Genomic DNA, 14,484 nt, shown 5'->3' with positions numbered 1-14,484 from the left:
TTGTGTTGATTGTGGAGAATAAATACGTGGGCTGATGCAGGGTTCACAGAGGAAGGTTGACTGATATTGACAAATGCTTCCTGGTAAGAGAAAGAAACTTCTTACTTCGAAGGGAAGAAAGAAAAAACAGGCCATGCATAAGGAATAGGTAGCTCACTCTATTAGGAGGAATGCCTGGAGACGCTCTTTACAATTCCCACCAAACAGCATAATATTGCTATTCCCGTCACACAGTAGTTGACTTACATTTTAGAGTTTCGTCAGTGGCATACAGAGAAAGCTATTTGAATTGTTCACCAGTGAAAGAGCTGCTATTTTTGCTTTTCAAAGTTTTTATTTTTATTTTTCATATTCTTCATTCATCTATCTAAATATGAACATTTTGTATGATTAAATATTTGTTAGGTCTCCTTTTTTTAAAGATTTTATTTACTTATTTGAGAGAGAGCATAAGGAGGCAAAGGGGCAGAGGGAAAGGGAGACTCCCCGCTCAGCAGAGAACTTGATGTGGGCCTCGATCACAGGACCCTGAGATCATGACCTGAGCCAAAGGCAGCCACTTAACCGACTGAGCCACCCAGGTGCTCCAAGAGTCTCCTTTTTTTTTTTTTTTTTTTTTTTTTTTTAAGATTTTATTCGAGAGAGAAAGAGAGAAAGAGACAGATAGTGAGAGAGAACAGGAGTGGGAGGAGAGGGAGAAGCAAGCTCCCTGCTGAGCAGGGAGCTCGATCCCAGTCCCCTGGGATCATGACCCGAGCTAAAGGCAGACACTTAACCGACTGAGCCACCCAGGCACCCCAAGGGTCTCCTTTTTGATAAATATGGTGTTGTGACTAATTCAAGTTCTAAAAGACCAATTTAAATAATTTTGCAATTACTATAACTATTGTGTGGCCATGTGATCTGTGGATGTGTCATTATGATAAAAACCTCCTTAATTAAATTAATGTAGAAGATTAAGTAAAAACGGTGACCCTAAATTATCTAAAAAAAAAAAGAGAACCTCATCTCCTGAAATTCTTAACCTTGATTGAGTCTCTCTTGGAATAATATGAAATCTGGACTCTCTGGAAAGGAGAAAAGAACGAGAGAAAAACATGTAAGAAGGAGAAAGAAAGAAAGATGGAAGGATGGAAGGCAGGCAGGAGGAAAGGCAAAAAGGCAGGGAGGCAGAGAGAGAATGAGGGATGGAGAGAGGAAGGAAAGAGAAAGGGAGGGAGGGAGAAAGGAAGGAAGGAAAGAAGAAGAAACAGGGGCACCTGGGTGGCTCAGTGGGTTAAGCCTCTGCTTTTGGCTCAGGTCATGATCTCAGGGTCCTGGGATTGAGCCCCACATCGGGCTCTCTGCTCAGCAGGGAGCCTGCTTCCCCCTCTCTCTCTGCCTGCCTCTCTGCCTACTTGTGATCTGTCAAATAAATAAATAAAATCTTAAAAGAAGAAGAAGAAGAAGAAGAAGAAGAAACAATAAAAGAAAGGCAAACCAAATATTTTAAAGTTGTGTCTTATTTTTTTAGATACTAATCACAATATTGCAAACAACACCATTTCCAAGAAGATGTATTAGGTTGTGACAACCATTGGTGACATTTTGAAAGTAATCTCCATGACCCTCAGTTGATTCCATTAAACCATCATTTCCAGCTTCAGTGTTTTAGTACCACTTCCATGATTTTTGCCACAACTGCATATCATCCAAAATGACTTTTTGCCTTTTGACTCCTTTTTTGCTTATGTAAGTATGCATATATATATATTTTTTTGTTTTAAAGATTTTATTTATTTATTTGACAGAGAGCGAGATCACAAGCAGGCAGAGAGGCAGGTAGAGAGAGAGGGGGAAGCGGGCTCCCCACTGAGCAGAGAGCCAGATATGGAGCTCGATCCTAGGACCGTGAGACCACGACTTGAGCCGAAGGCAGGGGCTTAACCCACTGAGCCACCCAGGTGCCCCAATATGCATATATATTTTTAAAGGAAACTTTCATTACTTCTGTATGTGAAAAATTATACCTTTAAAAAATAGATTTTAAGGGGCTGCCTGGGTGGCTCAGTGGGTTAAGCCTCTGCCTTCAGCTCAGGTCATGATCTCAGGGTCCTGGGATCGAGTCCCACATCAGGCTCTCTGCTAGGCAGGGAGCCTGCTTCCTCCTCCTCTCTCTCTCTCTCTCTCTCTCTACTTGTGATCTCTTTCTGTCAAATAAATAAAATCTTTAAAAAAAATAGATGTTAAAATGCATCTAAGCTAGGAATTTTATTAAAATATAAAAATGCTTAGCCACCTTCTACCTACAATGGTCTTTCCTCATTGATAAAATTGAGATAACACTATTACTTATCTTGTGGGGTATTACTAAGGTTAAGTAAGTTAATACAGTAAAGGACTTAACAACATTCTCTGATACCTAGTAAGGGCCTGACAGGCGCTGACTTACCTTGTTTAAAACTTTGGTATATGTACATGTAGATAACAAACACATGCTGTAGAAATAATAATGACCATCATCGAAATAAAGCCCTAAATTTTCTCTACTAATCTTTTCAGACACCAAGTGAAAGCTAGCCTCCCTTTCAGTGTCTGTGTCTCAGATTATGAAATGACATCCCCAGAAGCCACCAGCTGTCTCTACTGCAATTCACCTTCTCATTTTGAATACCAAAGGGAAGCCAGAGTATGTTTCTCAAACATAAAATTCCACTTTGGTTTGTCTATCACAGGTAATACTCAGCCTGATATGTCACTTTTTATATATTTGGATATTTTTATTTATTTGGATATTTAAATTTTATTTCATTTTTTCCCATGTTCCAAGAGTCATTGTTTATGCACCACACCCAGTGCTCCATGTAATACGTGCCCTCCTTAATACCCACCACCAGGCTCACTCAACCCCCCACCCCCCTCCCCTCCAAAACTCTCAGTTTTTATTTTTAAGTATAATAATATAACTTCCCAGATGTGGGGCGACCAATGTAACACGATGTTTATGGATTATGCAGCATTCCATGCCATTATGGAAGCAGTAGTCTATTCTAGACCAGAACAGAAATGTCATGGAGAATTTCTGGAAGCAGCCATATGCTATTAAACTGCAATAGAAAACATTTTGTTTAAGCTTAGATCTCTTAGAAGAATATTAATTTATTTTTTTATTAAACACATATACATTTATTTATTTACTTTTGTTATGTTCAGTTGGCCACTGTATGGTACATAATTAGCTTTTTATGTAGTGTTCAATGATTCATTAGTTAAGTATTCATCACAGCAAGGTGCATCCTCAATACCACGTGTCTCCTCAATACCCATCACCCTGTTACCCCCTCCCCCTGCCCCCTTCCCCTCTGAAACCCCCATATTGTTTCTCTGGGTCCACAGTCTCTCATGGTTCATCTCCCTCTCTGATTTCTCCTTGTCTGGATTTCCCTCCTTTCCCTTATGTTCCTCCATGCTGTTGCTTATGTTTCACATATCAGTAAAACCATATGATAATTGATATTGAACTCGAGATGGAAGAGGCAAGTCCGGTCTCAAAATGGAGGTAAAACCGCTGCCCGGTCGCCCCCAGCCCGACTCTGGCCGTCGCTGCCACCGCCGCCGCCGCCGCCGGGGGGAGGAGGGCCATGATCCAAAGGAACGAGAGCAGCTGAGAAAACTGTTTATTGGTGGTTTGAGCTTTGAAACTACAGATGATAGTTTAAGAGAACATTTTGAAAAATGGGGTACACTTACAGATTATGTGGTGATGAGAGACCCCCAAACAAAACGTTCCAGAGGTTTTGGTTTGTGACTTACTCTTGTGTTGAAGAGGTGGATGCAGCAATGTGTGCCCGACCACACAAGGTTGATGGGCATGTAGTGGAACCAAAGAGAGCCGTTTCTAGAGAGGATTCTGTAAAGCCTAATGCCCATCTAACAGTGAAGAAAATTTTTGTTGGTGGTATTAAAGAAGATACAGAAGAGTATAATTTGAGAGACTACTTTGAAAAGTATGGCAAGATTGAAACCATAGAAGTTATGGAAGACAGACAGAGTGGAAAAAAGAGAGGATTTGCTTTTGTAACTTTTGATGATCATGATACAGTTGATAAAATTGTTGTTCAGAAATACCACACTATTTTTTTTATTTTATTTTTTTATAAACATATATTTTTATCCCCAGGGGTACAGGTCTGTGAATCGCCAGGTTTACACATTTCACAGCACTCACCATAACACATACCCTCCCCAATGTCCATAACACTACCCCCCCTCCCACCCCCCTCCCCCCATCAACCCTCAGTTTGTTTTGTGAGATTAAGAGTCACTTATGGTTTGTCTCCCTCCCAATCTCATCTTGTTTCATTTACTCTTCTCCTACCCCCTTAACCCCCCATGTTGCATCTCCTCTCCCTCATATCAGGGAGATCATATGATAGTTATCTTTCTCCGATTGACTTATTTCGCTAAGCATGATACCCTCTAGTTCCATCCACGTCGTCGCAAATGGCAAGATTTCATTTCTTTTGATGGCTGCATAGTATTCCATTGTGTATATATACCACATCTTCTTTATCCATTCGTCTTTTGATGGACATCTAAGTTCTTTCCATAGTTTGGCTATTGTAGACATTGCTGCTATAAACATTCGGGTGCACGTGCCCCTTCGGATCACTACGTTTGTATCTTTAGGATAAATACCCAGTAGTGCAATTGCTGGGTCATAGGGTAGTTCTATTTTCAACATTTTGAGGAACCTCCATGCTGTTTTCCAGAGTGGTTGCACCAGCTTGCATTCCCACCAACAGTGTAGGAGGGTTCCCCTTTCTCCGCCTCCTCGCCAGCATCTGTCATTTCCTGACTTGTTAATTTTAGCCATTCTGACTGGTGTGAGGTGATATCTCATTATGGTTTTGATTTGTATTTCCCTGATGCCGAGTGATGTGGAGCACTTTTTCATGTGTCTGTTGGTCATCTGGATGTCTTCTTTGCAGAAATGTCTGTTCATGTCTTCTGCTCATTTCTTGATTGGATTATTTGTTCTTTGGGTGTTGAGTTTGCTAAGTTCTTTATAGATTTTGGACACTAGCTCTTTATCTGATATGTCGTTTGCAAATATCTTCTCCCATTCTGTCAGTTGTCTTTTGGTTTTGTTAACTGTTTCCTTTGCTGTGCAAAAGATTTTGATCTTGATGAAATCCCAATAGTTCATTTTTGCCCCTGCTTCCCTTGCCTTTGGCGATGTTCCTAGGAAGATGTTGCTGAGGCTGAGGTCGAAGAGGTTGCTGCCTGTGTTCTCCTCAAGGATTTTGATGGATTCCTTTCTCACATTGAGGTCCTTCATCCATTTTGAGTTTATTTTCGTGTGTGGTGTAAGGAAATGATCCAATTTCATTTTTCTGCATGTGGCTGTCCAATGTTCCCAACACCATTTATTGAAGAGGCTGTCTTTTTTCCATTGGACATTCTTTCCTGCTTTGTCGAAGATTAGTTGACCGTAGAGTTGAGGGTCTATTTCTGGGCTCTCTATTCTGTTCCATTGATCTATGTGTCTGTTTTTGTGCCAGTACCATGCTGTCTTGATGATGACAGCTTTGTAATAGAGCTTGAAGTCCGGAATTGTGATGCCACCAACTTTGGCTTTCTTTTTCAATATTCCTTTGGCTATTCGAGGTCTTTTCTGGTTCCATATAAATTTTAGGATTATTTGTTCCATTTCTTTGAAAAAAATGGATGGTACTTTGATAGGAATTGCATTATATGTGTAGATTGCTTTAGGTAGCATAGACATTTTCACAGTATTTATTCTTCCAATCCAGGAGCATGGAACATTTTTCCATTTCTTTGTGTCTTCTTCAATTTCTTTCATGAGTACTTTATAGTTTTCAGTGTATAGATTCTTAGCCTCTTTGGTTAGGTTTATTCCTAGGTATCTTATAGTTTTGGGTGCAATTGTAAATGGGATGGACTCCTTAATTTCTCTTTCTTCTGTCTTGTTGTTGGTGTAGAGAAATGCAACTGATTTCTGTGCATTGATTTTATATCCTGACACTTTACTGAATTCCTGCACAAGTTCTAGCAGTTTTGGAGAGGAGTCTTTTGGGTTTTCCACATATAGTATCATATCATCTGCAAAGAGTGATAGTTTGACTTCTTCTTTGCCGATTTGGGTGCCTTTAATTTCCTTTTGTTGTCTGATTGTCGAGGCTAGGACTTCTAGTACTATGTTGAATAGCAGTGGTGATAATGGAAATCCCTGCCATGTTCCTGACCTTAGCAGAAAAGCTTTCAGTTTTTCTACATTGAGAATAATATTTGCGGTGGGTTTTTCATAGATGGCTTTAATAATATTGAGGTATGTGCCCTCTATCCCTACACTTTGAAGAGTTTTGATCAGGAAGGGATGCTGTACTTTGTCAAATGCTTTTTCCGCATCTATGGAGAGTATCATTTGGTTCTTGTTCTTTCTTTTATTAATGTGTTGTATCACATGGATTGATTTGTGGATGTTGAACCAACCTTGCAGCCCTGGAATAAATCCCACTTGGTCGTGGTGAATAATCCTTTTAATGTACTGTTGAATCCTATTGGCTAGTATTTTGGTGAGAATTTTTGCATCTGTGTTCATCAAGGATATTGGTCTGTAGTTCTCTTTTTTGATGGGATCCTTGTCTGGTTTTGGGATCAAGGTGATGCTGGCCTCATAAAATGAGTTTGGAAGTTTTCCTTCCATTTCTATTTTTTGGAACAGTTTCAGGAGAATAGGAATTAGTTCTTCTTTAAATGTTTAGAAATACCACACTATTAATGGGCATAATTGTGAAGTGGAAAAGGCCCTTTCTAAACAAGAAATGCAGTCTGCTGGATCACAAAGAGGTCGTGGAGGTGGATCTGGCAACTTCATGGGTCGTGGAGGAAACTTTGGAGGTGGTTTTAACTTTGGCCGTAGTGGAAACTTTGGTGGAAGAAGAGGCTATGGTGGTGGTGGTGGTGGCAGCAGAGGTAGTTACGGAGGAGGTGATGGTGGATATAATGGGTTTGGAGGTGATGGTGGCAACTATGGTGGTTGTCCCAGTTACAGTAGTAGAGGAGGCTATGGTGGTGGTGGACCAGGATATGGAAACCAAGGAGGTGGATATGGAGGTGGTGGTGGAGGATATGATGGTTACAATGAAGGAGGAAATTTTGGAGGTGGTAACTATGGTGGTGGTGGGAACTATAATGATTTTGGAAATTACAGTGGACAACAGCAATCAAATTATGGAGCCATGAAGGGGGGCAGTTTTGGTGGAAGAAGCTCGGGCAGTCCCTATGGTGGTGGTTATGGCTCTGGTGGTGGAAGTGGTGGATATGGTAGCAGAAGGTTCTAAAAAATTTTCAGAAGAAAAGGGCTACAGTTCTTAGCAGAAGAGAAAGCGAGGATTTGTCAGGAAAGCTGCAGGTTACTTTGAGACAGTCGTCCCAAATGCATTAGAGGAACTGTAAAAATCTGCCACAGAAGGAACGATGATCCATAGTCAGAAAAGTTACTGCAGCTTAAACAGGAAACCCTTCTTGTTCAGGACTGTCACAGCCACAGTTTGCAAAAAGTGCAGCTGTTGATTAGTGCAATGTAGTGTCAATTCGATGTACATTCCTGAGGTCTTTTATCTGTTGTAGCTTTTTCTTTTTCTTTTTCTTTTCATTACATCAGGTATATTGCCCTGTAAATTGTGGTAGTGGTACCAGGAATAAAAAATTAAGGAATTTTTAGCTTTTCAAAAAAAAAAAAAAAAACCCATATGATAATTGTCTTTCTCTGCTTGACTTACTTCACTTAACATAATCCCCTCCAGTTCCAGCCATAAGTAATCTCAGTGGTGTTAATAGAACCTATTTGCAGTAAACCGAATATTGCTCAATTACGTCTAAAAGAAGTAATGGAACAATAATGCAATATTTACTAGAATTAATGCCTCATCCTTTGGAGTGTCAAACCACAAAACACATTTTGGGGAAAAAATGTTTTCTTGCATAGCCCACTTTCTCCTTCTGTTTGGAAGTAGTGAGTACTGTTAGTCCAAGTAGAGTACGCTTTGTTCTTTCCAGGACATAAAAGTTATATTAAAGAAGTAGCTCTTTGTCCAATGAATTGATCCTTGCTTTTCTATATCTTTTAGGAAAATTGTAGATTTATCTTTCCTAAACCTTGTTTTCTTCTTTTTAATAAAGGCAGGGATAGAGTTATGGGGGGCGAAGTCAACCTTTAATGAAACCACAAAGACCTGGAGCCCATAAATCTTAGTGATCCATTTGCTTCTAATGGCAAAGCAGTGGTAGAAGCTTCAATAACAATAACAATCAATAATGTAAATACAGTTTTTATTTATTTTTATTAAATCCTCACATTCCTACCCTGTTTTTGGAAGATTGCTTAAAGCACAATTCTTTGTTCTTCCTAAACATCAAAGGATTTCTGAAGATGGAGAAATGTATTGCTCTAGAATCCAAACAACTGATTGCTTTGAAAATCTGGGTCATTAAACTTCAATAACTGAAGTGAAATCCCAAAGATTCGTGAGTGCTGCTTAAGGTGCTGTGATCATATATGTGCAATTTGAATTTCTCTATCTTCTCCGTTAGAGTGGACAATACCAGGAAAAAGGAACTTCATCTCTTCAAGAATATTTTATACTCTAACAAGACAGTCTCAGGTCCCAGGACCTGCCAGCACGTCAACGTTTTGTGAAAATATCTGAGACATGAGAAGCAAAGCTTAATGGCTTCCAAATAGGAAACTGTGCAATCAAAATAACAATTGTTGATTAAATGCCTCCAAATATAACATTACATCTGCAAGTCACTTGCAGATAAAAAATCGTAAAATTCAAAATTATCAAAGTTATTTTTAATGTTATATTCATTACATTTGCTCAGGAAGGCTTTAGGCCAATAGAATGCTCATTCTAAAGACCAAATTCAGGCTTTCTTTACTTTGGGGTTTTTACCAGTTCTTTTACATCTCTTCTCTTTCTATTCTATCTTGTAGCCCATCAACAGATTTGTTTTAATAAAGTGCCATTTCATCATGCCGTTCTCTTGTTGAGGAACCTACTGATTCCCAATTACCTACCACATCAAGTCAAAACTTTTCTCCAGACATTCATGACACTTCACAATTAGATCTACCCTTGTTACACAGCCTCATTTAAGATTTTGCCCAACCGTGAAGTCTTACACTGCAAGTGCGGGTTTCGTTTTACTTTCCTTAATTACTAGACTGATTCTCATTTCTTAGCCTCTGTTAGTAGTTCCCCTTCTTTTTAACTAATCAATGAAAAGCCTTTTCCTTTCTTTTACCAATGTATTGCTCACCTTCCAAGACCCAATTTAGAGATCACATCTTTCCCAAAATCTTCTATAGCTACCTTAAACCTCATAGGTTTCCCTCCCCATAGTTATACAGAACTTGGAAACACTTTCAAAGATAGCACTTAATTATGAAATGTCTTCCCCAGTAAACTATTGTTTACTATGTTACTCTCATCTCCCCAAACACTGTAACATCTTTTGAGAATAGAGTCTGTTTTTCATACTTCTTTTCCCACAATGGGTACTTCTTTTTCCACAATGCATACCACCCATGCATACCACAGTCAGCACATACCAAGCAAATGATGCACTTACCATTTTGCTTCTTCCTTTTAAACCTCAATCTTGCTTTTAACTATATCTCCCTGACTATGGATTTTGTACAGTCCAATTAGTCAAGAAGGGATGGGACCTCCTGCCAAAGTGGAGTCTTGGCCCTTAGATAAGAGCATGAGCAGTTCATTTATTGTAACAGGAGAAAAAGTGGAGTTATGGGTACAAACTCAAATAGTAGATCAATGTGGTGGTAGCATTTAATCATCACAATGAATTCTTAAGATGGGTGTTCCCATTTTCTCCCACTTAAAATGAGAAAACTGAGGCATCAAGAAGTTAAAAAAAAAAAACTTATTTAAGATCATATAGCTGGAAAATGACTGAGCCAGAAGTTGAAATCAAGCAATCTGATTTCCTGGCCTAAATGCTTAACCACTATTCTAATAGAAACACAATGTTTATCCCAATATCAGGTCTTGATTGGACTGTTTTTTCTCAGTTCTGGATTACACATCTTAAGAACAACATTGACAGCCCAGAGAAACACAGCTGGTATGGCAAAGGACAGGGAACTCTGCCTGTATGCAGATAGTAAATCTGTAAAGAATCTCTGAAGATTAACACTCTTAGATCTTTTTATCTCTCTTTAGAGCCGCAGATGAGATGCTACTCTAGTTGTTTGAGTTTTGAGGGAGAGAATAAGAGCTGGGAGTGGGTGGGTGGGCAGAGGGAGAGCAAACGCCCCACTGAGCAGGGAGCTCAGTCAGGGCTCCATCCCAGGACCCTGAGATCATGACCAGAGCCGAAGGCAGACACTTAACTGACGGAGCCCCACAAGTGCTCCTTACTCTATGTTGCTTTTAAAAGAAGATCAACATGGGAAATTTTCAAGGAATATATCAGTCCATTTGTCTGATTTTATCAGCCTGATGTGAAAAAAAAGTGTACTATAAACATTTGCCCTACATTCAAAACTGGAATTAGGGGTGCCTGGGTTGCTCAGTGGGTTAAAGCCTCTGCCTTCGGCTCAGGTCATGATCCCAGGGTCCTGGGATGGAGCCCCACGTCAGGCTCTCTGCTCAGCAGGGAGCCTGCTTCCCTTCCTCTCTCTCTGCCTGCCTCTCTGCCTGCTTGTGATCTCTGTCTGTCAAATAAATAAATAAAATATTTAAAAAACAAAAACTAGAATTAATGCCTTCTTACTAATATCTCTGAAGAGATAGGTAGGCTGGTGGAAAGGAAAGAACTCAGGGTTCCGAATCAGAAAAACAAGCCCCACCATTTACCAGTTGCATATCTCAGGATCACTTACACAATCCTGCTGAACCTCAGTTTCCTTATCCATTTAATGTCTGTAGTGATATCCGTCTTTCAGGTTTTTATAAAAACTAATGTTTTTGAAGTGAAAGGAAAAACATATCTTGCTTGTTTTTGTTTTTCTCTTACCTTTCTCTCATGCTGGCCTTTCTATTACTATCAATGTTTAGACAAAACTTGGATGGGTACACATACTTGTCAAAGATGCTGCAAATAGGATTCCAGCCCTGAGTGTGAGGTTGATTAAGTGGATTATTAGATGCATTGTAACTCTACATTGTTATGGAGCTAACAGAAACATTAATCACAGAGATTAAAAGCATGGTTGGTGGAGGCAGGCAGTCCTTGGATGTAATCATATAATTCTCCAGTATATCAGCTCTGCGACCTTGGACATGTCAATTAACCTGTCTGTGCAACAGTTTCTTTAAAAGCATCATAATAGTGCCAATGGGATATGACTGTTGAGATAATTAAATGAGAAATTCATCTAAGATGCATAGCTACGTGCCCATCATATAGTAAGCACTCAATAAATGGTAGCTATTCCTATTCTTAGGTCCTGCTCTACAGGTTAAGAGCCTATCTTTTTAAAGTGTTTTTCCACTTTCTTGAGGGGGGGTGCCACTGCTTTCGAGATTAAATGGAAGGCTCTTTCATGACTCTTACAGAATCATTGGGATTAATTTTGATGATATCTGTTCTTAACCTTTTAGAATCTGTGAAGGTTTGTTCAAACTGGACGAGGAAAGGGAATTTCATTCTTTATGTTCTTAGGTTTTTGAGTCATGGGATTAGTGGGACCAGACAAGAACAAAGCCATTATCTTGGTGCAGGCACCTCTGGTATTACTCATTATTTTAAAGTGTATATGCTTTCATCTTTTGTGTCACAGGATAATTCTGTACCAAGGAACTATGTGTGCTGAAAATATAGAGTCCTTTTTATTCACTCCATATAAAAATGGCACTGAGGAATGCTGTTTTTAGGAAAAGATGAAGAGTATCTGAAGATCAGCCTCCATTGTGTCTTTCAGTTGGAAACTCCTATGCCAAATGAGATGCCAAGAGATTTGATTTCTGCTAAGAATCTTAATAATTTTAGGGACTACAGTTGTATATAGCATTTATGGTTTACTACAGAGACAAATAGTATCATGTGTTTCTTTGTTACAGGTTTGACTTTCATATTCTGTTTTTATCTCCATCTTTATTGTGAAGAAATTTAAAATGTTACTACTTCAGGCCTGTGAGAATCATGGGCCGTACTCTTAAGTCATTTACTTGATCAAAATGGATGTTTTACTTCTTTCCAGTGTCTGAGAAGAGTCAAAAGGAAAGAATAGCAAAATAATGAGACTATATGGTATATCCTAAAGAAAACAGAAAACTAATGTCCAGTTAAACAGATGTGATGCTTCCAGGACCATGTCTGCAATACCTGAGGGTCTGACATGGCGCTGGAGAAATCCTTTTGCCCATGACCTTCAGCAGCTGCAAGAACAGATTCGAGAAACTCTATTCTCCAACTCTATTCCCTGGTTATGCTCCCTTTTCTTCCTTCTATTAGGAGAATCAAGAATTGGCATTGGGATCAAACAAGCTTACACTCTGAATCATAATGCATCCACTAGGACTTTGGGATTAGTCCACTGAAATAAGATCGTGAATTTAAGTTCAAGTTTGGAATATAAGAGGCTATTAGTCCTCTGCTCCAAGCCAGGGCCACTGATGAGCATCCAGAACGCAGCAAAGGCACATTCTCTCCCTGTTGTCTATCCTGTTATTTTCCGTCTGCTCCAAATGTTGTAGAAACAGAGTAGAAACTCCTCTTTGTTTTCACAAGGCTTTAGGAACAAAATCACAGGAATCAAAACGGTAACAGAAGTGGCAATGTGACTGATTCTGGAAGTAGAATACCAGGGCAAGACAACTAGTATGGCAGACAAAGGTCAAAGGTAACCGTAATTGTCTGGGCCTCTGAGGTGACTGTGCCCCTGCTACTGCCTCGTGCCTGCTCTCCAGAGCTGGGAGGGCATTAGGCACTAGACAGAACACACACTTAGAAGTAAGACACAAGGGGTGTGTGTGTGTGTGTGGGTGTGTGTGTGTGTGTGTATGGAGGGGTTTTTTTTTAATTAACATATAGTGTATCATTTGCCCCAAGGGTACAGGTCTGTGAATCATCAGTCTTACACAGTTCACAGCACTCACCATAGCACATACCCTCTCCAATTTCCACTACCCAACCACCCCATCCCTCCCCCCAGAACCCCCAGCAACCCTCAGTTTGTTTACTGAGATTAAGAGTGTCTTATGGTTTGTTTGCCTCCCCGATCCCATCTTGTTTCATTTTTCCCTCCCTTGCCCCCACCCTCACCCTGCCTCTCAAATTCCTCATATCAGAGAGATCATATGATAATAAGACACAAGTTTGACCTGCTGCTACCACAAGCTAGATGATCTGCTAGTGTCCCTGGGTGATATTCTCAAATTATAAATCTCAGTTTTCTCCTTTAAAATAAGGAAATTAAAAATAGTAGCTGTTTGGGGCACCTGGGTGACTCAGTCAGTTAAGCATCTGAGTCTTGATTTCAGCTGAGGTCATGATCTCAGGGTCCTGGGATCCATCCTTGTGTCAGGCTCCCCACTGCTTTTCTCCCTCTCTGCCCCTTCCTCACTCTCTCTCTCTCAAATAGATAAATAAATTAAAAATATATATATAATTTCTAAAATTTTTCTGATAACTGAAGGTGAAAATGCATATAAAACAGTATAGAGCCTAGCACATTAGTAAAGATTCAAAAAATAAGTATGGCCATCTTTATTAGCTGGCTTATTGTTTCCATCCTAAGATTCTTCAGTAGAAATGAAAAATATGGTTTAACCACTAGCTTATCAATTAGCTCATGCATTCATTTAATACTTCACTACAGATACTGTTGAGAAACCACTACACACAAGGTACTGTTCTAAGTGCTGTTATACTAAAATTTTCAAGATCATTAAACAAAAAGAAAATAAAGCTGTCGCCATTTGGGAAAGAATGAAACCCCTTGTTTCTAGTATCTGCTCTAGCCATCATCTGGCAGAAGAGGACACATGTTCCTGGTGATGAAATCACCTCTTATCAATACAGAAAATGAACAGAAACCCTAATACTGGCACTGACATCTCTGATGCTCTGAGCACTCTACTCATCTCCATGCAGCATTTTATTTTTTCTGGAGAGTTCAGGTGGCAGGAAAGAATGGCCAACATATATTTTAAAAGTGTGTCCTTTACACAGATGCACACAGTAATAGCCCAGTAGTGCAGGCATAAGCCACAATCTCTTTTTTCTGTCTAAAAGCTCCTTTTGCAGAGAAGGAAACACCCTGACACAGAAAATGTTCAAGTACTCATGTAATCACAGAAGCCACTCACCTAGTAGAAGAGACATACTCCAGCAAAATCTGCTCCAAAGTGAATTTGTGCTGTGCATGCTTTATTTTCCCATTGACTTATTTAACTGGCATTGTTTATTCTTTGGATGTAGTTAAGAGTTACATTAAAATTGAAGCAA

General features: G+C 39.6%; 2 protein-coding genes across 2 annotated transcripts in view; both read left to right on the top strand.

Moving 5' to 3' along the window:
- GABRB1 (gamma-aminobutyric acid type A receptor subunit beta1) overlaps positions 1–14,484 on the top strand; it is a 374,709-nt gene that overhangs the window by 132,054 nt on the left and 228,171 nt on the right. The gene's annotated exons all lie outside the window — the stretch shown is intronic.
- On the top strand, positions 3,533–7,568 carry LOC116864644 (heterogeneous nuclear ribonucleoprotein A3-like). Its single transcript, XM_032852428.1, is given in 3 exon segments — positions 3,533–3,776; positions 3,779–4,103; positions 6,770–7,568. Coding segments are annotated over 3 exon segments (1,146 nt in total). The 3' UTR covers positions 7,347–7,568.

This window comes from Lontra canadensis, unplaced genomic scaffold, assembly GCF_010015895.1.
Source record: "Lontra canadensis isolate GAN:19392208 unplaced genomic scaffold, GSC_riverotter_1.0 scaffold1, whole genome shotgun sequence".
Taxonomy (NCBI): Eukaryota; Metazoa; Chordata; class Mammalia; order Carnivora; family Mustelidae; genus Lontra; species Lontra canadensis.
This window is presented reverse-complemented; position numbering and strand designations above follow the sequence as displayed.